Source organism: Castanea sativa, chromosome 10, assembly GCF_040712315.1.
Source record: "Castanea sativa cultivar Marrone di Chiusa Pesio chromosome 10, ASM4071231v1".
Taxonomy (NCBI): domain Eukaryota; kingdom Viridiplantae; phylum Streptophyta; class Magnoliopsida; order Fagales; family Fagaceae; genus Castanea; species Castanea sativa.
The window spans coordinates 28,213,327-28,239,090 of record NC_134022.1 but is presented as its reverse complement, the minus strand read 5'-3'; the positions used below and the strand labels follow the sequence as shown (position 1 = coordinate 28,239,090).

General features: G+C 39.9%; 2 protein-coding genes and 1 pseudogene across 12 annotated transcripts; 2 read left to right on the top strand and 1 right to left on the bottom strand.

The window, feature by feature from the left end:
- Window positions 1-8,363: 8,363 nt before the first annotated feature.
- LOC142612343 (uncharacterized) lies at window positions 8,364-11,198 on the top strand. The gene is made up of 3 exons (XM_075784446.1): window positions 8,364-8,504; window positions 10,126-10,397; window positions 10,784-11,198. Exons 1-3 carry the CDS (start codon window positions 8,364-8,366, stop codon window positions 11,196-11,198), a joined length of 828 nt encoding a protein of 275 aa, XP_075640561.1.
- Window positions 8,461-18,016, top strand: LOC142613271 (uncharacterized). 11 transcript variants are annotated; one of them, XM_075785557.1, is made up of 10 exons: window positions 8,461-8,656; window positions 8,753-8,810; window positions 10,126-10,397; window positions 10,784-11,444; window positions 11,962-12,161; window positions 12,250-12,494; window positions 12,979-13,689; window positions 13,780-13,874; window positions 14,117-14,862; window positions 15,244-15,481. In XM_075785557.1, the coding sequence occupies exons 4-7, from the start codon at window positions 11,214-11,216 to the stop codon at window positions 13,671-13,673; spliced, it is 1,371 nt and encodes a 456-aa protein (XP_075641672.1). In that variant the 5' UTR covers window positions 8,461-8,656; window positions 8,753-8,810; window positions 10,126-10,397; window positions 10,784-11,213; the 3' UTR covers window positions 13,674-13,689; window positions 13,780-13,874; window positions 14,117-14,862; window positions 15,244-15,481. The 11 variants fall into 11 exon arrangements, with proteins under 11 accessions (XP_075641672.1, XP_075641667.1, XP_075641668.1 ...); XM_075785553.1 differs by having other exon boundaries at window positions 8,462-8,656; window positions 12,979-13,922; window positions 14,117-14,518; window positions 14,613-14,862; XM_075785552.1 differs by having other exon boundaries at window positions 13,780-14,862.
- Window positions 16,563-18,298, bottom strand: LOC142613270 (leucine-rich repeat extensin-like protein 7; annotated as a pseudogene).
- Window positions 18,299-25,764: the final 7,466 nt, after the last annotated feature.

Sequence of the window (25,764 nt, the reverse complement as noted above, 5' to 3'; positions counted from 1 at the left end):
AAGTGAACGTGATGTTATTCCAATTTACAACAAATCATGTCAATAGTTGTGAAGCGGGCTTGCTATACATGTATTATATGTATCATTTGAGGCATAACAGCCTTGAACAGTATTAGCCAGCATTATTTGCAACACCAGCAAATAGATTCAAGGCTTAAAACAAACAGCAAAACTTCTATTTTCTTTAACTTAATATATACCAAAAACAGGCAAATCCCGGAAATCCAGTGAGAAATGGACGTTTATTGTAGAGCTCATAAACCAAATGTAAATGACAAACGCAACCAAAAAAAAAAAAAAAAAAAAGGAAAAAAAAAAGAGCCTATCCTGCATTAGATTGAATGGTCATTGTGGCAATGGGCTAGACAACCCACCTGTAAAATTAATGGGATAGTATTTCTCTTTCTTTTTCTTTAAGATGAATAGTCACTGAGAATAATAAACTAAGATTCCTTTCCTTTGGTTGGAAATTGACTTTGCCATGCAAATTCCAGTCAATCCAAAGTTGTCCTCCATCAATGTATATACGTTCGATTTAGAGACCAATTACTAGGAAGGCATATAATGTGGCTCACAAGCAAAGCTTGGGGAAAGACACACCATGATCTATCACATTACACTAGACATGACCTTCATCACGTACAGGAGAATAAAATGAAGAAAAAAACAGATATAGGGTTTGTATGGCTGAACCAGGTGATTTTGGAAATGCTTTGTTGAAACAAAAATAGGTTAAATTATCACTCAATTTCATGAAACAAAAACTTAACCCATTTCATGTATATTGTTCAGAGTTAGAGTAATTCATGAAAAGAGAGAGAACAATCAAAAAATGGGTCAAACAAACAATAATGGAAAAAAAAAATGAAATTTAACAATCAAAAAATGGGTCAAACAAAGCAAGGTACCTCTATGAAGATTGTGATAATTTAATACACACCCAACAACAAATAATACCCAACAAACAAATAAATAATACCCAACTACAATGAAACCCATACCTGATATATGAATTTGTTGAGAGGGAGGAGCAGTGAGAGAGGCAATGTGGTGAGTAAGGTAGTGAGGCTGAGTGTGGGTGAGGCAATGAGAGCAAAGTGAGTGTGGACTGATATAAGTGTGGGTGAGAGAGTTCTAAGTGAGGCTGAGTGGGTGAGGAAGAGAGAGCTAGGCTGAGTGGGTGTGTGTGAGTGCGTATTTATAATATGCCCAGCAAAACTCGAGTCTCTAAGACTCGAGATCTTAGTAATTTTTAATTAAATTTTGAGTCTTATAGACTCGAGATCTATGTGTCAAAAATGGTTTCCTCCAAGAAAATCGAGTGTCTAAGACTCGACTTTTTGTTTCAAAGAACTCGAGGCTTTAAAACTCAAGATCTATGTGGCGTTTTCTATCCACCTCATCATTTACAAAACGGGCTTAAAGCGAGTCTTTGAGACTCGCTTTTTACCCACATCTCGAGTTTCTGAAACTCGAGATGCTAGTTTCCATAATCCTTCTGCGTTAACTTATTATATATTTTGTCCCTACTGCGCTAGCCTGCAAATTCTCTCTTAGAAGATTTATGCTTTGAAATAGTGTCCCATCAGTGCTTATATATTATATATTATGCTTTTATCATTACTACTGTTGGAATTGTTGAAGCTTGTAAGTACTCTTGAAGATAGTTAATTGCCGCCTCTGCAGTCATCTAAACTCTTTGAAGATAGTTGAAGTCATCTAATGTAATGAAGTCATCTAAACCTGCAGTTCATGTTTATATTTTCAAAATGCATGCATGGTGTGCTAGTCTCAATTTATAGGTAGTTTAAATAAAATTTATGTCAACATCTTTAACTGTTAACTTTTTAAAAATAAACTAACTTTTAGTGCCAAGTTTAATAAGCACTATACAAATAAGTAAAAATTTGATAATACTACACATTGTAGTGAACAGAACACACACACACACAATCTTTGTACACAAAAAAAAGGAGCCCTAAATGCCATGCTAATTCATTGACTAGTCCATAGCATCGACCAACATTTATAAAAAAATAAAAATAAAAATAAAAATAAAAATTCAACAAAATGAAAAAAAAAAAAAAAAAAAATATATATATAAAAATATATATATATATATATATATATATATATATATATATATATATATATATATATATTGCTTTGACAACAACAAAAGGTTCTAATTGGGTTAAAAGACTCTTAACTTCAACAAATTATTATAATACTAGCCTCATTACACGCGTTTTGCGCATGCGATGAGACTTTTTCTTTTTTTTTGGTGTTGTGACATTATTTTCTTTTTTAAAAAAAAAATTGAATAAGTTTGTTTTAAAGATTTAGATTAGTAAAAGAGTGTTCTATTTTGTAGACATTTTAGGTGGAGTTTAAGATATATATTACCAAGTTGTCCTCAAGTTTTTTTTCCTTAAAGTTTAAAGGTACTTCTGAACCACATAAAAGTCCAATATAAATATTTTTTTTTTTTTTTTTTTTTTTTTTTTTTTTTTGAGAAACATACGGAAATCCTGATATAGCTAATAAGTATAGATTAACAGACATTCATCATCATATTATTATTCGGCATTCAAATTTCGGGAAAAAAAATTCTAAAATAACTAATCTGAGATCTCTCTTACCAAACTCAAGTATCAGGAGAGCCTGTCAAGAGTTTCTCTGACATAGGGGGAGGCCACTCCAAACCCTAGCCGTTCAGTGGAAGGTCGTGCCTATCCTAGGGATTAGGCTTTTCTAGTTTCTTCACGTGCATCTCGAACTAAGAGCGTAAGTCCACTCCTGCTGTATAATCAGTCAGCATCAATATGGAGGAGCTGTCTGTAAAGTGGAAAAAACTCTCGCTTTCAGAAGAGGAGGAGAGAGAATATAGTGGTGGAGCGATAGATTCTTCAGGGGGTAGGACCATTGCAGCAAAATTCCTCACTCGGCGAGCTCTGAATATGGAAGCCATTGCTCGGACATTCAAACCACTGTGGCAAACAAAAAAGGGTTTTGAAGTCAGGGATTTGGGGAATCATGTGGTATTATTTGTTTTTTCAGATGAAGCTGATGCGGATAGGGTTTTAATGGGTGAACCATGGAGTTATGATAAATTCCTAGTGTCTCTATGTAAATTAGAGAAGAATGTCGCAGTGAGGGATCTAGTTTTTAATGAAACATCCTTTTGGGTACAACTACACGACTTGCCTGTGGGAGAGATGAACCAGGAAGCCGCGGCTGAGATCGGGAAGGTGATGGGAGAGGTACAGAAGGGTGCTCGTGAGTGGGGCAACCATGATGGGAGCAGCTTCATGAGGTTACGAGTTAAGGTGGATACAACAAAACCACTCTGTCGGGGGAGAAAGTTTCGGAGTCTAGATGGGGAGGTGGGATGGATTAGATTCAAATACGAACGCCTCCCGAATATTTGCTACTGGTGTGGAAGGTTGTCTCACAGCGATAAGGATTGCGACCTCTGGATTAGAAGCAATGGTTCCCTGACTGAGGACGATAGACAATTTGGTGCTTGGCTTCGTGCTCCAGTGACGAATACTAGAAGATGTTCAGTAGTTCGGGTAGAAGGTATGGAAGAGGACAGACGAAGAGAGGAGGTGGTTGACGAAGTGGCGGTGAGGGGTTCTGCGTGTCAGGCGGAGGAGAAAAAGAAGGAGACGAGTCATGACAGCGAGTCCAGGAAGGATCCGGAAGTTGAAGGAGGGGTATTTTCGAAATTTCACTCAAAGGATGATCACGTTACCGAAATTCCAGGAGTTACAAAAGTTAATGCTAGTATCTCGGGTAAAGAGGCGGAGTTTCAGGAGGCCTTAAATGAGTCAGATTCCAATATTTCAAAGTTTGATATTCCAGCTATTGGCCCAAGCAAGATTGGGCCCATATTGGAAGTGGAACAGCCCAAGTATCTCATTTGTCCCAGCGATGTTAGTAAGGATGGGCTAAGCCTAGAAATAGACGAGGACGTGGGCCAAATTTGCATGTCACAGGAAGTAGAGTTAAGAGGCCGTGGCTGGAAGAGATTAGTACAGGAGAGACACTTAAGTGAAGCCCAGTCAGTGCATATGCAGAAAAAAAGAACACACAGAGACGTCGAGGAAGTGAATGATATTATGTCCCCAGGGAAGAAACACTGTGTATTTTCCAAGACCCTAATGCCATCGGCGGAGGCTGCAGCGCAGCCTCGCCGGGAACAATGAGTTGCATTGCCTGGAACTGCTGTGGGCTTGGGAACCTACGGACAGTGGAGGAGCTTGAAGCGATTATTCGAGCACAAGATCCCCTAATTGTCTTTCTATCAGAGACCTGGACTGAAAAGAAGGACATATTAGAAAGGTTACGGTGTAAGATCATATATGCTGGCCTTTTATCGTCCCTAGTCAGGGTAGGAGTGGTGGATTAGCGCTTTTGTGGAAACAAGATAATACTGTCTGGGTAGACAGCTTCTCCAAGAACCACATTGATGCAGTAATTAATGGTGGCTCTCCTGACGCATGGCGTTTCACCGGTTTTTACGGAGAGCCGAACACAAACTTCAGGGATGAAGCTTGGGGGATGCTTCGTCTGTTATGTGCCAAACCACACTTGCCATGGTGTTGCATGGGTGATTTCAACGAAATCCTCAAAACCGAAGAAAAGAGTGGAGGTCGGATTAGACCGGATAGCCAAATGCAAGCTTTTAGGGATGTATTGGATTTTTGTGGTTTCATGGACCTTGGTTACTCGGGCCCAGAGTTCACTTGGCAAGGGCGGAGGCATGGGTATGTTATCTGGGAACGTCTAGACAGAGGAGTGGCCAATTACGAATGGGTAGCGAAATTTCCCGCAGCCATCATCCGTCACCTTCATTGTCATTCATCGGATCACAGACCTATAAGTATGGTTTTAAACCCGAATAATGAGTCCCAAAGGTGGTTTAGAAGGCCATTCCGATTCGAAGAAATGTGGTTGTCCGATAGAGGGTGTAGCGACACAATTTTGAGAGCATGGCAGATTGAACAAGAAGGCACACCAATGTTCAGAGTAGTAAAAAAACTGAAGAAATGTAAGAAGATGTTGAAGGCTTGGAGTAAAGATCACTTTGGTAACGTTAAAAAACAGATTGCAAAAAAGAAAGAATCTCTGTGGAAGGCGGAGGAATCAGCTGCTAAGGGGGGAAGCTATGATGTGGTAGTTCAGCGTCGTCGTGAGTTAAATATTTTGCTGGAAAAGGAAAGTCAAATGTGGAGGCAACGATCCAGAATTCAATGGGTGGCAAAGGGAGACAAGAATACAAAATATTTTCATGGGGTGGCTACACAAAGAAAGAGGAAGAACTTCATTAAGGGGGTCCGTGACTCGGAAGGCAGATGGCAGACAGCTGAGGGGATGATATCGGATATCTTTGTGGACTTTTATACCAAATTATTCACTTCATCAGATGTTATGGACCTGGACCAAGTCTTGGCTGGAGTTAAAAGGGTGGTGACAAACGATATGAATGCTGAATTACAAAAACCTTACAGTAGGGACGAGGTTGAAACTGCTATTAGACAAATGGCACCATCTAAGGCTCCGGGTCCGGATGGGATGCCCCCGCTCTTTTACCAAACCTTTTGGCAGGACATTGGGACAGAAGTTTCGGAAGCTGTTCTCTCTTGTTTAAACTCTGGTACACTCCTCAAATCTATAAACCATACTTTCATTACCTTGATCCCTAAAGTATGCAATCCTGAGAATGTTTCTGAGTTTAGGCCAATAAGTTTATGTAACGTACTTTATAAAATTCTTAGTAAGGTTATTGCTAATAGACTGAAGCCCATTCTAAATTCTATAGTATCAGAAGCTCAGAGTGCCTTTACTTCAAACAGACTTATAACAGATAACATATTGATTGCCTATGAGTCCTTGCATTATATGAAAACCCAAAGCTCAGGAAAGGAAGGTTTTATGGCCTTGAAATTGGATATGAGCAAAGCCTATGACAGGGTGGAGTGGCTTTTCTTGGAAAAAATTCTTTTACGCATGGGCTTTCAGGAATCTTGGGTGGAAATGATCATGCAATGTGTGACCACAGTGACCTACTCGATCTTGATCAACGGTGAACCGCAAGGCTTCATTAGACCAACAAGAGGTTTAAGGCAAGGTGACTCCCTATCTCCTTTTCTTTTCCTTTTCTGTGCGGAAGGGCTAAATGCACTCCTAAACAAGGCGGCAGAGGAGGGGGAGATTAGGGGGCTAGCTCTGTGTCGTGGAGGCCCAAAGATTACTCACCTATTTTTTGCAGATGATTGCCTCCTTTTTTGCAGGTCAAGGGTAGCGGAGTGTACCAAAATCCAACAAATCCTCACTTTGTACGAGGTGGCTTCAGGTCAGCAAGTAAACAAAAATAAAACCACCCTCTTTTTTAGTAAAAATACACCTGAGGTCATCCAAGAGGAGATTAAGGATCTGTTGGGTGTTCCGGCTATCAAACACTATGAGAAGTACTTGGGTTTGCCATCTTTTGTCGGGAGACGGAAAAAAGCATGTTTCAATCAGATCAAGGAGAGAATTTGGTCTAAAATGCAAGGGTGGAAGGAAAGATTACTCTCTCAAGCGGGAAAGGAAATTATGATTAAGGCCGTGATACAATCAATTCCTACCTATTCGATGAGTGTGTTCCGTCTACCAATCGGGTTAATCAAATATATCGAGGTAATGATACGTAAATTTTGGTGGGGAAACCAGGATAATACAAGGAAGATGCATTGGGTAAAATGGTCCACCTTATGCTCACCCAAATCTCTTGGGGGTATGGGTTTTCGCGATCTCCGACAATTTAATGATGCGCTTCTAGGGAAACAGGTATGGAGATTGTACCATGAGAAAGACACCCTACTCTACAAAGTCTTTAAATCAAAATTCTTTCCGAGTGGTAGTATTCTTGATGTTGAGATCACCCCTCGTAGTTCTTTCGCTTGGAAGAGTATTTTGCAGGCTCGGAATGTGATACGTATGGGTGCTAGGTGGAGAATAGGAGATGGTTCGTCAATTAATATTTGGGAGCACAGGTGGCTTGATGATGCAGGGGGTGGTAAAATCTTATCGCCTCATCAAGATCCATCCCTAACTGTAGTGAAGGACCTTTTTTTGCCGGAGACAAAGTGTTGGAATGAAGAGCTCATAGACAGGAACTTCTTTCGATCAGAGGCGGAGTGTATAAAGAGCATACCTGTCAGCGTTCACACCTCAGAGGATCTGCTTGTGTGGCCTCTAACCCCAGATGGTAATTACACTGTTCGGAGTGCATACAGGTTACTAGCTTCGGAGTCCCTTAATTCACAGCCTGGTACCTCAAACTCTGATGGTTCGAAGCAGCTATGGAATGGTATTTGGAAATTGCAGGTTCCAAATAGAGTCAGACACTTCATCTGGCGGGCCTCAATCGAGTCTCTACCAACTCGGTGCAATCTTCGACTCCGGCACGTGATCTCAGAGGATGTTTGCAGCTTATGTGAAGAGCTCCCCGAGGATGTTATTCATTGCCTGTAGATGTGCGATCATGCCAAAAGCATTTGGTTTTCGGACCCGAGCTTCCACTACCCAAGAACAAGGAATTTCACCAAGTTCAGCGATTTGGCCTCCTTTGTTCTTTTAGAATCTACTCCAAGTACCGCTGCTCTGTTTTTTATGGTCGCATGGTGTATTTGGGTTAGAAGAAATAAGTTAAGGGAGAGACAAGTAGTTTGGGACGTAGGCGAGACGGTCAAGAGGGCTCGGGACCTACTGCTGGAGTTCCGGGATGCAAATATTACACGTTCAAAGTCTGTTATCCCAAGAGCAGAGGCGAAGTGGAAACCCCCGCCTCCTGGCTTATTCAAAATAAACTTCGACGGCTCCGTTTTTGAGAATCTGGGATGGGCAGGTTTGGGTGTAGCTATACGAGATGCAGAGGGGAGGATCATCGCTGCACTTAGCCAGAAAATTCCTCTTCCAAGATCAGTTGACATGGTGGAAGCCTTGGCCGCGAGAAGAGCTATTACTTTTGCACAAGAAATAAGTATTTTCCAAGCTGAGGTGGAAGGAGACTCTCTGAAGGTTATTTCGGCTTTGAACAATCCTCACAGTAACAGGTCCCACATAGGCCATATTATTCAAGATATTAAATGTTATAGTCAAAGTATGCAAGTTTGTTTCTTTAATCATGTTAGGAGGGGGGGGGCAACTGTCTTGCCCATTCCCTGGCAAAAAGAGCAGTTCTAGCTGCTGACCTTGACGTGTGGTTAGAAGAACTACCACCTGATTTGGATGATGTATTTCAGAATGATTGTGCTTAATAATATTGACTTACCCATTTCTCAAAAAAAAAAAAACTAATCTCACCGGCCTAAATGGGCTGGGCTAACTATAAGCCCGAGTCTAGTGCAAGTAGCTTTGAACGTCCAATCTCCCAGCTTAAACTAGCCGAAATTTCAAGCCCATTGACAGTACCGACCAGGCGACAACCTGGTGCGGACTTTGGTCAATTCGAGGTGGTTTCATTATCACTAGTTGTGTCCTGATCACAGAGAGAGCTGAACTCCACAAAATTATCGAAACTCGAAACCCTCTTCCTTTCTGAATTAGAAATTACACACTCGTTCATGCCACTCTCGTTGAAATCATAAATTCCAAAAAAGAAAAGGTAATTCCCGTTTCAATTTCTCTCACTTTCTGATTTTCTGGTCCTTCTGTGGTAATTGGAAAAAAGGTGGGATTTCATTTTCTTGATTGTGTGCAGGATTCCAAGGTTTAAAATTTATAGCAGTTGAAGGAACATGAAGGGCCATGAAGCAAAGGTAAATTCTATCTTCTTGTTTAGTCTTTTAATTTTTTTCTGGGGGTGGGGGGGTCTTATTATCTGATTATATATGTGACAGCTTAGGAAGTAGTGGTCTTGTTACTAGCTCCTTCAATTCTTCAGTCCCAATTTTGAGAGGTTACTGATAGCAAACAAAATAAATGAAAATTTTTGTTATCTAGGGAATTTGTTAAAAAAAGGAAATACAAGATGTAACATTGCATCACAAAGTTTTATGGCATTTTTAATGGACCATTTTAAGACTTTTTAGGAAAGTTTTAATACCACTTTTATGGAAAATATAAAAAGTAGCAGAAAAAAGTTACTTTTTTTTTCTTTTTCCATAAACAATTTCTAAAAATGGTTCCTAAACCAATGTCCTTCGGACATTCGTTAACTTGTACCATTTAACAATTCATCAAATTTGTCTTTTGTAACGTATTGTAATGGGGATCAATCAGAGTTTGTTTTTTGACAATTCAATACTTGGGAGAGGGTGGATTTGAATCTTGGACGTCTCCATTGGAAACACTAGGAGGTGTCAGTTGAGCTACAAGGCTCTTGGCGCATTTAGAGTCTGTTGCAAAGTAATTTTAGCATAAGGCTTCTCAACTTGGCACTTATAAATAGCCAAGCCAAAGCATTTGTAAATTAGATTTTGATTGAATTTGATAATTATACCGTTTAGACTGAGATTTTCCAAGAGTTTTATTGAACAGTAGAATTTCCTTAGTTTCATTCTTGAAGTTAAGATGACAACCTTCATAATACTGTCATTGTTTCTATTGGCTCCTAACCATGTCAATTTGCCATAGAGAGCATTATGTTGTTTAATGACAAGTATCTTATTTCACGGTTTGACTTTTTGTTTGTTTGCATTACGCATTTACGCTCTTTGGTTCAACATAATTCGAGACTAAATGATAGGTTCAAACTGTTCAAGCCTTCAAGGTGAAAATTTTAGATACAATTTGCTTTTGCATTGTGTTTGAGTAAATAGTTGGAAGCAACTTTTGGCGTTAGTAGTCTGATATTTGTCTTTATGCACTGAGAACCTCATTGATTTCTTTCTTCATGGTTTTCATTTTTTGGTTGACCCAAAAAGTAAAATGTTTAAGAATGGCATTGAGAAGTATATTATGTAGTTATTGAAACATCTACTCCTCCCTTCTCTTTATTTATTTGATGCATTTTCCTATTTTAAATCTCTGATTATGTCCACTCGTGTGCTTGATACTCTTTGATGCTCTGAGTGTCTTTCCATGACCTGTCATATTTCGGATTGTCACTCATATTTTCATTTTTTTTTGTAGATGCCAAGAATGGAGGATATTCTAAGCCTTCCAGTGCAGGATCCTCCTTGTGCTGAGTTTTCTGCTGCTCAGATGAAGTGGGTAAAAGTAGAAGGTGGTCGCCAAGGTGGTGATGATATTGCTCTCATTCCTTTTGCTAGAGTGGACGATTTTGTAAAAGGAGAATCTTCTAATGCCGAATGTCCCGCTAGTTTCCGCATTGAGTCAAGAAGGAAGAGACCTGAGGGGAGCATCAGCAAACCAAGAGTCGATGGCTATCTCGAATACACATTGTATGTTGTCCATGTAAATTTCAATCCTCTAGGTGCTGATTGGATGGTTTTTCTAACTTTTCTTCTTCCTTCAACAACCCCCCCCCCCAAAAAAAAGCTTTAAGACTATGCTCATTATTGTTATGTTTTGTGTAACATTTTTCAGCAAAAATTTTCTTAAAATGCAGTTTTTTTTTCCCCTTAAATGTTTTATTATAGGTATTTATTTTCCAGTAAACCTCAGCTGTTAACTTTATTGTCTTCAACAAAACCGTATTCCAGTAGATAACAGTTTTCACATAACATAATTATTATTATTATTTTTTAAATATTAAAAAGGGAATGCATTTCAACAATCTCTTCTAAGTTACATTGAACTAACATTATCTGTTATGGTGATTCTTCAGATACTGGTGTTCTTATGGTCCCGAAGACTACCGAGACAGCGAGTCCGGGATGGGAGATGGCTCAAACATCAAGCCTGCATCAGGGAAAGGGAGCAGGCCAGGGAGGCGTCACATGATGAGAGGCTGCCTTTGCCATTTTACTGTAAAACGATTATATACCCGCCCCCTCCTAGCCCTCATCATCTATAATCAAAGAAAGCATGTAGATAAAACAGGGGCCCCATGTCACGGGATACTTGATCAGGATGCTGTAGGGACACGAGCTATGTATGCTCCACGAATCTCAGAAGAGTTACGGCAGAAAGTGATGTCTATGCTTTATGTCGGAATATCTTTGGACACTGTAATTCAGCATCATATGGAGGTGGTGCAGGGGCACGGTGGACCCCACAATCGTGATGATTTTCTCACTTGAAATGATGTTCGTAACATGGAAAGGCTTATTCGTAATTCTTCACATGAGTTACATGCAAGTGATGAATGCAGTGTAAGGGTGTGGGTCCAACGCCATCAAAAGCATGTTTTCTACTTTCAGGAAAATTCTGGTTCAGAACCATTTATCTTGGGGATCCAGACAGAATGGCAGCTGCAACAGATGCTCCTTTATGGACATAATGGTTCGATAGCTTCTCATTCAACGTTTGGCTTGAAGAAGCTTAAGGTAGTGTACTCTCTTTTAATCTTTGGGCATGGGATAATAAGTTTTTCTGTTTGTTGTCCTGTAAAAAAAAAGAGCACGATCTTCAGGGTAGGACATTGAGATAATTTTCGGCTACATTATTACTTAAGATATCGGGGAACTTAAATACAGTGGTTGTTAGGCTGGCCTTAGGGCCCCAAGAAAAGGTAACACCATTTTTGAATAATATTAATGATATATTAAGGAATCTGAGAGAAATGAATACATGTCAAGGATTTGGTATCTATTTGAACTATTATGCTAAACCTGGTTATGGTGATGTAACCAGTAATTAGAAAATTAATGCCACTGGATAGTTATGTGCTTGCACCTAACATCTTGCACAGGGAGTTTTCTCAAGAAGCAGTTTAGGAAGGAAGGAGTTTACCATGTTTCGATGTATAAACAGCTATTAACTTCTTCATGCCTAAGGTTATTGAGTTTGATTGTGTATTACAATATACTTAAATTTTCTTTTTCTTTTTGTCTCTCTTAACAGTATCCCCTCTGTACTTTACTTGTTTTTGACTCAACCCACAATGCAATTCCAGTTGCTTGGGTCATTACCTCTTCTTTTGTTGGTCAAGATGTCCATAAATGGATTGGGTTACTTGCTGAAAGAGTCCATACCAAGGACCCCAGATGGAGACTCAATGCCTTCTTAGTGGATGATCCTTCTTTTGAGGTTTCCATGATAAGGTATATTATAAGTGTGCCCTTCCAGCTTTATTAATAGTTTTGATTATAAAAAAAGTAATGTGAGTGCTGTGATTATGCTTATTTGCAGAGAGGTTTTCCAATGCCGAGTCCTATTATGTGTCTGGCATATTCGCCGTGCTTGGATGAGAAGTATTTTAAAAAAATGCTGTAACTTTGATGTACAGCGAGAAATGTTTAAGCATTTAGGCTGGATTTTATATTGCACAAGAAATGGGCCAAATGCTATGGATGCGATTGAAGAGTTTATGCAAGTATTTGTTGATCAATGTGCCTTTATGAATTATTTCAAGATCCGGTGGTTGCCAACCATAGGTATTTTCCCATATAAGCTTGAATTTTTATTATTTGGAAGGACTTCTTCACTGTCATAGGGCTAGAATCTTCTTCTTCTTGTTCTTCTCTGTACTTTTACCTGTAACATGTGGAACTATTGACGTATTTTCATAGAGTCATTTGGTTTAAAAGCTAAGAAAAAAAGTCAGATGAAGAATGGGAAGACCTAGGTGTAGAGAATCATCACATTACTGATTAAATTTTTGTCTTTCCAACTCAGACAGTGTCATGGTAAATGGCATTCATAATCCTTTTTAAGATTCCCCTTACTAACATGGATGCCCAATTTAACTACTATTAGTATTCAAACATCAAATATACAAAATTCAATCAATGAGGTTAATGTTATAATGTTTGATGTTACTTCTATAATAATAAAGCAGGATCATGGACCCCCAAAAATTGTGAGCTACTGAGCTGACACACACAAAATCTGATCTTGATGTGCTTTCTTGTTTTGTAGAGCTGTGGGTTAATGGTGTAAGGTCTCTTCCTGTGGCCAGTCCAGAGCCCCATGCTGCAATTGAGTCGTATCACCTTAGGTTAAAATCTAAGCTTTATAATGAGCAACATGCCAATTCCTGGGCAAGAGTTGACTGGTTGATCCACTTTTTGACAACTGAATTTCACTCCTCATTTTGGTTAGACCAATACAGTGTGGAGACTGGGTATTTTGAAAATTTGAGGGACAAATCTTTCATAACCAATGCTTGGTTTCACGCTGTACACATCGCTGATGTTGATGTGATACTGGACGAGCAAAATCTTGAGCTTGCAAAAGTCATCTCTCAAACAGATAGAAGCCTGGCATATACAGTTTGGAATCCTGGTTCAGAATTCTCCCTCTGTGATTGCCACTGGTCAAGAGTGGGAAATCTCTGTAAGCATGTTATCAAGGTGGCAGTTTTATGTAAAAATCGGCAGGTTGCAAGACCATTATTGGCTGCTCAAGTTTATCGGCAGACCTTGGTTTCCCTTCTGCAGAACCCCCCAGATGATCCTCTAGTTCTAGAGCATGCCATTTTACATGCAACCCGCTTGCAACAGGACATCAAAGGTTTGGAAGACTTGTCTAATAATGGGTTACTCCAGCCATTACCTCCTGAAATTAATTCTCAACTGGCAGATAATGTTCTGCTTTTTCCGCGACTTCATTGAGCAGACCATTGAACAGGTGATTGAGCATCCATGTTTGGGCTGAAGCTTTTCTGCTTATATGCCAAACGTTTTAGATAGGGCTGTGACATTTCCGTTCTTTGATCAGCCCACAATTCACTTCGAAACAAGTCAGATAAAATCAGCACGGTTTGATTATATGAGAATTTGGCTTCATGAAGGTCTGACTCTCTGCTTGTGAAGGTACCTCTTGCTGCCTTAACGAAAGCTCAAATTGAACCTCCTCCCCAGGTAAGTACAGCGTGGAGGGTGTGATCTTGAGTTCAAAACCCACAGGGTGTGTTTTACTTATCACTTAAAAAATGAAATTCTCTTCCATATACCTAAATGCGTTTCATATCTTCTCAGCTTATGCATTCTCCTATCTTTTTCTCTTTTGCTCAATTTTCTTGGTGAACTGTAGCTTCTTGACTTTCTGACTGCAGTAAACATCAAGGCAGATTCCATGGTTGGTCATCTTTAATTTTGGTAACTGACCAAGTCAGGGAATCAGCATCTCCTGAAAAAAATTTGGGCTAAGGTCGGCTACCAATCACCTCTCCTACACCCTGCAAAATTGGGAGCTTTGTGCACTGGTGGATCTGCTGCATCACATGGAGAAATTGTGAGGAATGAACAAAATCCAATTACAATTAAATGGATGGTACAAACTCCTCCAGCTATTCATACTTTTGGAGAACCTATCAAGGAAGGGGACAAATTAATAGAGACATCAGACTGCATACCTGTCATTTCAGAGGCAAGGAAAGACCCACTCTCTACTCTCTACTCGGAAAGGCTACTATTCCTTGTTGCAGCTTTCACTGTATGCATTTCTAGGTGAAACGGTAAGAGTAGTGGCAGGCTTGTATTTATTCATCCTCGTTGACTGTGGCCCTTCCTTTCTCCAGGTGCTTGTTTCCTATCCATCTATGCTTGCAGGTTAGGGTCAAGGGTCGCCCTAGAGGACTGGATCATGAAACTTGTGGCAACAAGGATCTACTCTTGGAGTCGACATCCACCCAAGAGAGAAAAAGTTAAAAACTCTACTGCAGGCGCCAAAGAAGAATGAGAAGCCCCAAAAATAGCAAAAAGGAACAGCTGGAGCGCAGACATCTTATCACTATACTAGGTAGAAGCTATTGCTTTGGGTCAAAGCACCGAAAAAAAGGATCTGGAAACATAGCGTCAGGTAAGAACTTGGAGAAGGCACAACTCAAAAGGATCATCTTCGAATTACTGAAAAAGGAAAATGTGAATCCAACTCTAGAATCCCAAGCTAGTTCTAGTTTGTACCTCGTTCTACTATTAGATAGTACTGAGCAAGACTTATTTACATGACATTTTAGAAGCATTTTAAAGGAAGGACCTTGTGGAAGTTAGACGTGACAACACACTTCAACCTGCTCAGTAATTAAACAAACTTTGCCAGGATACTTAAAACCCCTGGCTCATGGCCATTGGAAGTCTTTTTTCTTGCAGAAATTATTTCTCAACACATTTTTCCATTCATATGTGGATGGTTTGACCTTGAATTTGGATTTTGAATATAAGTACATAAAATTCTGTGCAGGTTGCAGGCTGTTGAGCCACAAAGGTGTGATTTGGAGGTCTAACTACCCTGCAGAAGCAAGCAATTTTTTTCCTAGAAGAATGTATTTAGATGGCCCTTGATTATATCATTTTCACGTTGTAAGTATTAATTTATTGTAGTTTTCTTTGGGGAAACATTTTTAACATTGGAATGATACCACATATGTATCACACAATTTCATTTCTAATAAATTTCATACTATTTCTTTTTCTTGGTATATTCCTTTCTTCTGAACTATAGGCTACAATTTACTACATTGCGTTTTATTCTAGAACAATGTGGCACCATCATATATATCATTACTTTATTGTGTGAAAGCCCCATGCATCTCAAACATGATGCTAGTTAGCAAGCAAATGTCCTCTCAAACTGCTTGCACTTCTGTTACCAACACTAACTGGGTTGCAATTATGTATGTGTTCCCCGCAGCCAACTTGCCCATATGGACCCTTACAACAACTGCAATGATTCGATCAGCATCAAAAGTTCATTGATATGAACCTTTAAGTTGCCTCAGAGACGGAGGGGACAACAAATTATGCTGATTGTTGCCGATTGCAATTGGCTTTGACTTTGATCGGGAAACTTTATTTATCAACCTCCCCTCCCCCACTATATCTATTTCAAAAAACAAAAACTAAAACAAAACAAACAGGATTTTTACCCCCTCACACATCAAGAAAAGGATGAATCTGAATCTGACTGTTATTCTAGATGTAAAAGCAAAGAAACAAAACTGTGGTACAAAAGAAACAGCATTTGAATGGAAAATAGACCTGCAGTCCTGCTAAAATTCCAATTCAACAACCGTCATGGCCAACATGAATCTCATCTCTGTAATTACATTCCCTGCGAGTAATCCTCCTAACTACATCTTTCATCTTATTATCTACTCAAAAACATCCACAACAATTCAAATAATATGGAAGAACTCTCCCTTAACACCCTCTGTATCAGCACTATACTTTTCCTTACTCATGAACTTCACCACATAACCACTTCTTTGACAATTCTAGCACTAGCAATCGCATTCTTACACCTTGTTGTATCTCCTTTAGCATGTTTAAAAGGAGAAAATGCAAAGAGAGTTTAGATGAAGAATCCATGGAAACTATTTGAAATGTATCAAAAATTTCTCACTCAAAAGGGATGGTGAAAGGAGAAAGATCCGTTTAAAAAAATCAAAATTTGAATGGTGGTGGTGGTGGTGGTGGTGGAGACACTTAGGGTACCCATATAATTGGTGACAGTGGACCATTATATGTTGGACTAGGTGGTGGTACCGAAGGTTGTGGGGGTCGTCAATATTCTACACATGGTGGGGGAGACAGAGGTGGTGGAGTTTCTATGCATGAAGATGAAGGCGGAGAATTTGGTGGGGTGGTGGAGAAGCGTTAGAATAAGTGGGTGGAGGTGGAGGTGGAGGCGGAGTAGGTGAATGTGGTGATGGTGGTGACTTATAAGGACTTGGTGGAGGGGGTGGGGAAGAATACAAGGGAGGTGGTGGTGGTGGTGGTGGTGGAGGAGAGCGAACACAGTATATTGGAGGAGGTGGTGAAGGTGGTGGTGGTGGTGAAAGCAGAGGTGGTGATGGCAGTGGCAGTGGAGGTGAGTAAATCACTAAATTGGTGGCGGAGGTGGCGGTGATTTTGATGGAGGGGGTGGTGAAGAATACATGGGAGGTGAAGGTGGTGGTGGTGGTGGTGGTGGTGGAGAGCAAACACAGTATATAGGAGGAGGTGGTGGTGAAGGCAGCAGTGGTGACAGTGGTGGCATTGAAGGAGGAGGTGGAGGTGAGTAAATTGGTGGCAGTGATAGTGATGTTGGAGGCAAAGAAGGAAAAAATGGATGACTTTTAAAGCACTACAATTGAAGACATGCCCAGACAAAAATATTTTGCACTCTAATGTTGATCTTTGCTTTGGCCTACACCGCAAACAATTCCTTGTATCATCTAAACCCTCCAAATCCAAGCACAAAAGCGGTTTACCAGTGAAATAATTACACTCATAACTAAAATTACGCAAACTCGGAAGCGAACACACACTGTCAGGTAAAGTCCCTGAGAGCATATTACGAGCCACATTCAGCTCTTCCAAGCTCACCATTTCTCCAATTGTCTCAGGCAATTCACCCACTAGACTATTGTAGCTAACATCAAACACTGTCACATTCTTGAGCAACCCAATTTCCTTAGGCAAACATGACCTTAAACCACTATTTATAAGAATCACTTCGTTCAAAGTCTTTGACATGTTACCTAGACTCGCAGGTACACACCCCTGGAAACTATTGTGCGCAAGAACCACAACGGAGACCGGTGAGTTCCCAAAAGTATCAGGGAGTTCAAAGGCAAACCTGTTATGGTTCATGAATATGGCATCAAGGGCTTTTTCAAAGAGAGCTTAGAGATTTTATCTTCGAACTCATTGAATCGGAGGTCGAGATATTTAAGGCTTGGCAAACCAAGAACAACATAAGGGAATTTACCTGCGAAGCGGTTGTTACTTAGATCAAGCTCGAACAGAAGCTTTAGCTTTTTGAAACTCTTTGGGACTACCACAAAACCTATTGGAGTTGATATGAAAAATGCAATATCTGAATGGAGGCCAAGCTCTTCAGGGAGGTACCCAGCAATGTCAGCATGATTTAGGTCAATGCCAGCAACAGTTTGGATCGAAGGGTCATCAAGAGCATTGGAGCAGAACACGCCGGTGTAGTTGCAAACGTTGGATCCCACCCAGTTGGATGTGAAATTCAGAGGATCTGAAATGATGGCTAGTTTCCATGCATGGAGGGCAATGTAGGCATTCTTGAGTCTTGGGCTGTCAAAAACAATGGAGTGTGGGACTGAGGCAAGCTCATTTCTTGAGCCAAACTTGTCTCTGTAATACAAGAGCTGTCTTTGCTTGATGTGTGAAGCTTGTGTGAGGACTGCATTGTTGGGAATATGGAATTGTTGAGTAGTGCTAGTGCTGACGCAAAAGAGTGTGAGAAAAGTGAAGGATAGAAGAATGTGAATCTTTTCCTTCATCACACTCCAGTGAACATATATGGGATGGAGTTCTCTCTGTTTGTTTGGTTTAGATTTTAGAGCTCTTGCTGGGTCTGAGAAAGATTAAGGGATCAAGATTTATACAGCAAAAATAGCCACAATGCGGCTTCTTTTTCTTTTTTGCTAGTCGTTTCCTGTTTTTGATGGCAAAGCTTTTGCCGGTGCAACTCTTTTCACAATAATGCGGCTAAATTTGCTGGTCAAGAGTGGAATTTTCTCCGAAACCAAAAACTTAGGAGCTAGAAATGTGAAGAGCTTGTTCAAAGTTTCTTGCAAGGAAACTATGCCACATAACATGGTTTTCTTTTCTTAAAAAGAAAAAGGTGTTGTTATGTTGTTTGACTGGTAATATGTTTTTCGTCTTCAATTTGCACATGCCCAAAAAATATACATACCTGGTTTGTAAGGTAAATTTGAAAATTTTGATAGTTACAATAAAAATATTGTAACTAAAGGATTTGAATCTTAGATGTCTTGAAAATATTAAAAAAATGAAGGATTTGAATCTTGGATTTCTTGAAAACATTAAAAATTGATAGTAGGTTGAGCTCTTGGTGATTTGTAATATATAAGTTACTAGTCGCATACCCATGTAATGCGTGAAATATATAATTATTTTTGTAATACAGTATAGTGTATAATTTATTCTCTAAAAATTATTGAAAATAATTTGTTTCCCTTAAAAATTGAACTATTTTGAAAGTATCATCCATTTCCATTCTATTATTTTGAGTTTTTTTTAATATCTAAATCTTGAAATCAATGAAGATTCAAAAACCAAAAACAATGTCTAGACATATCTATACTATATATAATAATAGAAGTTTTGAAAAAAAAAAAAAACTTTTTTTCCTTCTCTTAAAGTTCCTTAGAAATGTCTCTGACCACCTAAGAAACCTTCATTGTCAAACTCTCATGTATCTAAGTAAATAATCCTAAACCCTGCAAAAACCAAACTCCACATTTAGCATAATCAAAATCAGTTAAAAATTAAACCCCAATCATATTTTGAGATTTTCTATTTCCTCGTGACCAAATTTTTGAGGTAGATTTTTTTTTTTTTTTTTTTTTTTTTTTTTTTTTTGTCTATTGGATTGTAAGATCAAAAAATTATGTGCTGCATATAATAAGAAAAAGTTTGTTAAACATAGTATTTGTCGAAGCCAAACAGAAATTGAGAAAGGTCCCAGAACAAAAAAGAACCATTGAATCAAAAAATATGAAAGCAGTAATTTATATATCTATATATATAATAGTAGATAAAGCAGAGAGAAAATCCAATTAATTTTCAAATTAAAATTCAATTAGAGTATAATTTTGTGCTATGTGTCTCATATAATCTAAATTTAGAATTTTGTGCCAAGTGAGTTAATTTAGTGTAAAAATTGAATTTCATGATCAATTATAATTTAATTTTGCGTCACGTGTCTCATCTAATCTAAATTTTTAAATTTCTATGCCAAATTAATTAATTTAGTGTAGAAAATGAAAAGTCCAATATAATAAACCATAAAAAAACATAATCATATAATATAAAAATTCAAATTTATAAGTCATCTATATTGTAGAGGTGTTAAGCCCAGCAATATATATATATATATATATATATATATATATATATATATATATATATATATATATATATATATATCCATGTGTATAATGGGCCAGGGGCCTAATTTGAGGACATGAAGTAGTCCGAGGAGAGGTGCACATTATCACGGAAGTCCACGTTAGTAAGAGAAGAGGCTAGTTTTGATCATAAGGATCCCTGCGAGTGGTCCGAGGATGACTGTCTCCTCAACTGAGCAAAGCCGAGGTCCGAAGGGGTGGTCTGCCATCTAGGGCAATGTCCCAAGAGATTCTATTGATACAGATAAGCATTATAGAAACACAAGAGAGAGGGAAGTCGTAAAATATCTAATAGAAAGCTGCTACCACCGTATTGAATGCTCTGCAGCTAACTCTTTCGTTGCATTAATGAGGAAGTGATACTTAAGCAGCAGTATGCAGCCTTACAACTACTTCCAAGGGCTTTAGAGAGGTGCTAATGGGACAAGTATTCAAACTAACAATCTGATCTATACGTGGAGAGTAGAGAGGGGAGGAATGATAGTATAAAAGGGAAAGGAGACCCTCAGGATAAGGGGATCGAAGAAGAATGAGAGAAAAACATTGTAGGTTAAGGAACAATGTTTGTAATCTATCATTAAGTGAGATATATAGAGAAGAACTAGCCTCCTCAGATTGGGTCCAAGGACGATTTACCTTATATAAAATTGCTTCATCTTTATTCTATTGTTATCTTAGCCCTTACAATTGATATACAAACTCATTAGAACTTAGATTTCAAACCCACTCTCTATAAATTCATTTTATTGGGCTCTTTGGGCCTATTACCTTCCACTTTTGGGCTTAGGTATAAATTGTATCCCTACAATTGGCACCGTCTGTGGGAAAGTCCTTGTGTTTTAGTGAGTTTAACGTCCAGTTATGGTAGGTTCAAGTCCACACCAGGCAGAGTCTATGGGGTCCCAACATCAAGATCATTCCCTTAGTCTTGAACGAGGAAGGGACCGGGAGGGGAGTGTGCACACCACCCATACTGGTACGAGCCAGTCTCGGGGGGGAAGCCACGTCTCTTATAAGAATAGTGCTAGGGCCATTCAGTTGGAGATTGATCGTTTGAAGAGGAAGTTATGTCACGAATGACTGAAGCGAACTCCTTCCATTTTTTACCCTTCTTCTGATGATGGTGGGGATAGAAGTTATAGGCCCAGGTCAAGGACTCTCCCTAGTGAATTATTCTCGTATGAAGAGGACAACCCTCATGGCCGCAAGAATAGGAATTCATCTTGCAGAGGCATGGGGAATGACGCTATAAGTAGAGCGTTGAACCAGATTTATAAATCACCCTTCACGCGTAGAATTGAAGGAGGAAGACTTCCTTAGCGATTCACTTAGCCAACATTTACCATGTACAATGGTCGAACAGACCCTGTGGAGCATGTGAGCCATTTCAACCAAATGATGGTTGTGCACTCTAAGAATGAGGCTTTGATGTACAAAGTTTTCCCATCCAGTTTGGGACCTGTGGCAATGAGGTGATTTGACGGTCTAGGGGCAGGTTCTTTTGATTCCTTTAAGGAACTCACCCGGGCATTTGGATCTCGCTTTATTACGTGCAATAGGGTTCCTGGGCCCTTGGATTCTTTGTTGTCTATGACTATGCGAGAAGGGGAGACCTTAAAAACATATTCGGATAGGTATTGGAAGATGTTTAATGAGATTGATGGGGACTTTGACGATGTGGCCATAAGGACTTTCAAGGTCGGCCTACCTGTCGAGCATGGTCTGAGGAAATCGTTAACAGGGAAACCTGTTAGTAATGTACACTAGCTCATGGACCACATTGATAAGTATAAGCGGGTCGAGGAGGACCAACAGTTAGGTGAAGGTGGTCTCTCAAGATAAAAGGGCTTCAGGTCGGATAAGTACAACAATAAATGTCCTCAATGGGATTTTTCTGGGCAGTCTGGCGCTACTGCTGTACCACAAACAGTTAATGTGTTGTTCCAAGAACTAGTGCATCAAATCTTAGAAAAAATCAAGAATGAACCATTTTTTCAATGGTCAAATAAAATGGGAGGAGACCCCACAAGGCGCAACCAAAGCCTTCACTGTCAGTACCACCAAGAGCGAGGACATACTACTGAGGATTGTCAAACGCTATGGAGCCACCTGGAGCAGCTAGTCCAAAGTGGCAAGTTAAAGCAATTCCTTTATCATCCCAATGGGTAGGGAGGCCAGGCAGGATCAGAATCTCAGAGGGATGCCTCTTTAAAATCACCTCTAGGCACAATCAATGTTATTCTTGTTGCCTCAGGAAGAGTTGGTTTTCACCACTCCAGAGTACTATCCGTAGCCCAGCCACCTGTGGGGGCATCCTACCCTGAGCCCAAAAAGAGTAGGATGAAGGTCCGACCAGCGCTGAGTTTCTCTAATGAGGATAAAATTGGTACCTTACAGCCACATGATGATGCATTAGTGGTTACCCTCAAGATAAGGGGATATGATGTGAGGCAAGTATTGGTTGATCAAGGTAGTGGGGTAGAGATTATGTACCCTGACTTGTATAGGGGGTTGGGGCTAAAACTTGGGAATTTGACTAGTTATGATTCACCTTTGGTAGGTTTTGATGGAAAGGTAGTTATACCAATGAGGCATATCTAACTACTAGTGCAAACTAGGTTAGAGGTGGTGGAGGTCAATTTCATAGTGGTGGATGCGTATTCTCCCTATACAGCCATAGTGGCAAGACTTTGGCTTCATGCCATGGGGGCTGTTTCCTCCACCTTACATTTGAAGATGAAATATCCATCTGGTGACCAGGTTGAAGAGATGATAGGGAGCCAGCCTATGACTAGGCAGTGCTTAGTGGCCGCAATTAGACATCAAGCTGAGGGAGAGTCCTCGACATCAAACGAGCAAAGTTTGTAGCAATCAAAGGAGCCGATGTTATCTGAGGATTCAATGGATGAGGTAGAGTGTGAAGGGTTAGTAAAGGCTATTATAAGTAATGATAAGGAGAAATACTTTCAGGTCGGAGTTCAATTGCCTCCTCAGGAGAAAGACGAGTTGATGATATTTCTTAGGGAGAACATCGATGTGTTTGCTTGGAATACTTACGAGGCCCCAGGGGTGAATCCGAGCTTCATTTGACATTATTTGAATGTCAGCCCAACTGTTATACCAAGGAAGCAACCACCTCGACGATCCTCTAAAGAGCATTCCGAGGATGTCAAGGAGGAGGTGATCAAGCTCAAGCAAGCAGGGGCCATCAAGGAGCTATTTTATCCTGAATGGTTGGCTAATACAATGGTAGTGAAAAAGAAGAATAGGAAATGGCGAGTATGTGTAGACTTTACAGATTTGAACAAAGCTTGTCCCAAATACCCCTTTCCAATGCCTCGTATAGACCAATTGGTGGATGCCACTGTTGGGCATCCTTAGATGAGTTTTCTAGATGCCTTCCAAGGATATTATCAAATACCACTAGCCTTGGACGATCAGGAGAAGACAGCCTTTGTCACTCCTACAGGAAATTATCACTACAAAGTGATGCCTTTTGATTTAAAGAATGCAGGGGCTACCTATCAAAGGATAATGACCAGGATGTTCGAGCCACAACTAGGTCAAAATGACATGGTAGTGAAGAGTAAGATGGTGTCTGAGCATGTGGGAGACCTAGGGTTTGAGATACTAAGAAAACACAAATTTCACCTCAATGCTTCCAAATGTTCCTTTGGCGTGGGATCAGGTAAATTTCTAGGTTATATGGTCACTCATCATGGAATTGAGGTCAATCTTGATTAGGTTAAGGCAATTAACAGTTTACAACCACCTCGAAATCGTAAAGAAGTACAGAAATTAACGGGAATGACTGCTGCCTTGAACCGATTCATCTCTCGATCCAAGGATAGATGCAAGCCTTTCTTCTAGTTGTTGAATAAGTGGAAGGGATTTGAATGGACTGAGAAATGTGCTTTGGCCTTTCAGGAACTTAAGGAATATCTTTCTCGGCCACCTGTTATGTCCAAATCCGAGGAGGATGAGGTTTTGTTTGCTTATATTGCTTTGGCTTCCCATGCCATTAGTTTGGTGCTGGTACGGGTTGACAATGGTGTGCAAAGGCCAGTTTATTACGTGAGCAAGTCGTTGCATGAGGCAGAGATCCGTTACCTACCATTGGAAAATACCATTGGAAAATACCATTTTAGCAGTGGTGCATGCTACACGTAAACTCCCCCACTACTTCGAATCTCATACAGTTGTTGTCTTAACCCAACTTCCGCTCAAATCATTACTTCAGAGTGCTAATTATGCTAGAATGATTGCCAAATGGGGTACAATCTTAGGGGCCTTTGATATTAAGTACATGCCTCGTACCTCTGTTAAGGGTCAAGTTCTTGCGGACCTGGTAACCGAGTTTACTGAACCTTCTGTAGAAGAAGAAGAAGAACAAGAACAAGAAGACAAGCAAAACATGGATGGAAAATCAGTTGACATGGTCTCCCTGCAAGAGCCTCATCCTAAAAGGTATATGTTGATGGTGCAACAAATCAAAGAGGATCAAAAGTGGGGCTAGTTATAGTTTCTCCCGAGATGATCGTTCTTAAAAAATCCTTAAGGTTAAGTTTCTCGGCCACAAATAATGAAACTGAGTATGAGGCCCTATTGGCTGGGATGGCTATGGTCCAGAAGGTGGGAGGAAAAACAGTGGAGATATTCTCAAACTCAAGATTGATTGTTGGACAAGTGGAAGGAGAATTAGAGGCCAAAGATCCGAGAATGTAAGAATACTTGAATCAGGTGAAACATTTACAGTAAAAGTTTAAGTCTTTCACCTTAGTGAAAGTCCCCAGAAGCAGGAATACCCATTCTGATTCCCTGGCCACCCTTGCAACATCCTTGCGCAGAGCTTACCTCGGTTTATCGTTGTTGAAGACTTGTGCAAGCCTACTGAGATCAAAGGTGACATGGTCCGAGTTCATCAGATTAAGGCGGGATCTAGTTGAATGGACTCTATAGTGCTATTTCTTAAGGAAGATATCTTGCCTGAGGAGAAGTCCGAAGCAAACAAGGTACGTAGAAAGGCTCCTCAGTTCTGGCTATCCGAAGACTAAAAGCTGTACAAACACTCTTTTTCTAGACTATACCTGCTATGTATACACCCTGAAGTAACAGAGCTACTTCTAGAAGAATTACATGAAGGGATTTGTGGAAGCCACATGGGAGGTAGATCCTTATCTCACAGGACACTCACCCAAGGGTACTGGTGGCCAAATATGCAGAGGGAAGCACAAGAGTATGTGAAGAAATGCGACCAATGTCAAAGGTTTACTCCAAACATTTATCAACCAGAGGACGTTCTCAATCCTCTATCCAGCCCTTAGCCTTTTGCTCAATGGGGCTTGGATATTGTAGGGCCCTTCCCTAAGACAGTAGGGAATAGGAGATGACTGTCGGTCAACACAGATTATTTCAGCAAGTGGGTTGAAGCTGAGCCACTGTCAAATATCAGGGACTTGGATGCAAAAAGATTCGTTTGGAAAAACATTGTCACCAAGTTTGGAATTCCTCATACCCTCATCTCAGACAATGGCCTTTAGTTTGATAGTAAGGCCTTCAGAAGATATTGCTGCGATTTGGGCATTACGAACAGATATTTCACCCCGGCTTATCCATAGGGAAATGGACAGGTCGAGGCTATCAATAAAGTAAGAGCGAATAGACTCAAGAAGAGGTTAAATGATGCGAAGGGAAAATGTGTGGAAGAACTGCCACACATTCTTTGGATATATTAGACTACCCCTCGTAGATCCACAGGGGAGACACCATTTTCAATGACCTATGGGGCCGAGGCTGTAATTCCTCTCAAAACC

Bases quoted from the DNA above. Each gene is read 5' to 3' on its own strand.
- LOC142612343 (XM_075784446.1), top strand. From the start codon at position 8,364: ATGGGCTGGGCTAACTATAAGCCCGAGTCTAGTGCAAGTAGCTTTGAA. The intron at 8,505-10,125 runs GTGGTTTCATTA...TTTTTTTTGTAG, and splicing joins CGGACTTTGGTCAATTCGAG to ATGCCAAGAATGGAGGATAT. The intron at 10,398-10,783 runs GTATGTTGTCCA...GTGATTCTTCAG, and splicing joins GGCTATCTCGAATACACATT to ATACTGGTGTTCTTATGGTC.
- LOC142613271 (XM_075785548.1), top strand. From the start codon at position 11,214: ATGGAAAGGCTTATTCGTAATTCTTCACATGAGTTACATGCAAGTGAT. The intron at 11,445-11,961 runs GTAGTGTACTCT...CTCTCTTAACAG, and splicing joins TTGGCTTGAAGAAGCTTAAG to TATCCCCTCTGTACTTTACT. The intron at 12,162-12,249 runs GTATATTATAAG...GCTTATTTGCAG, and splicing joins TTTGAGGTTTCCATGATAAG to AGAGGTTTTCCAATGCCGAG.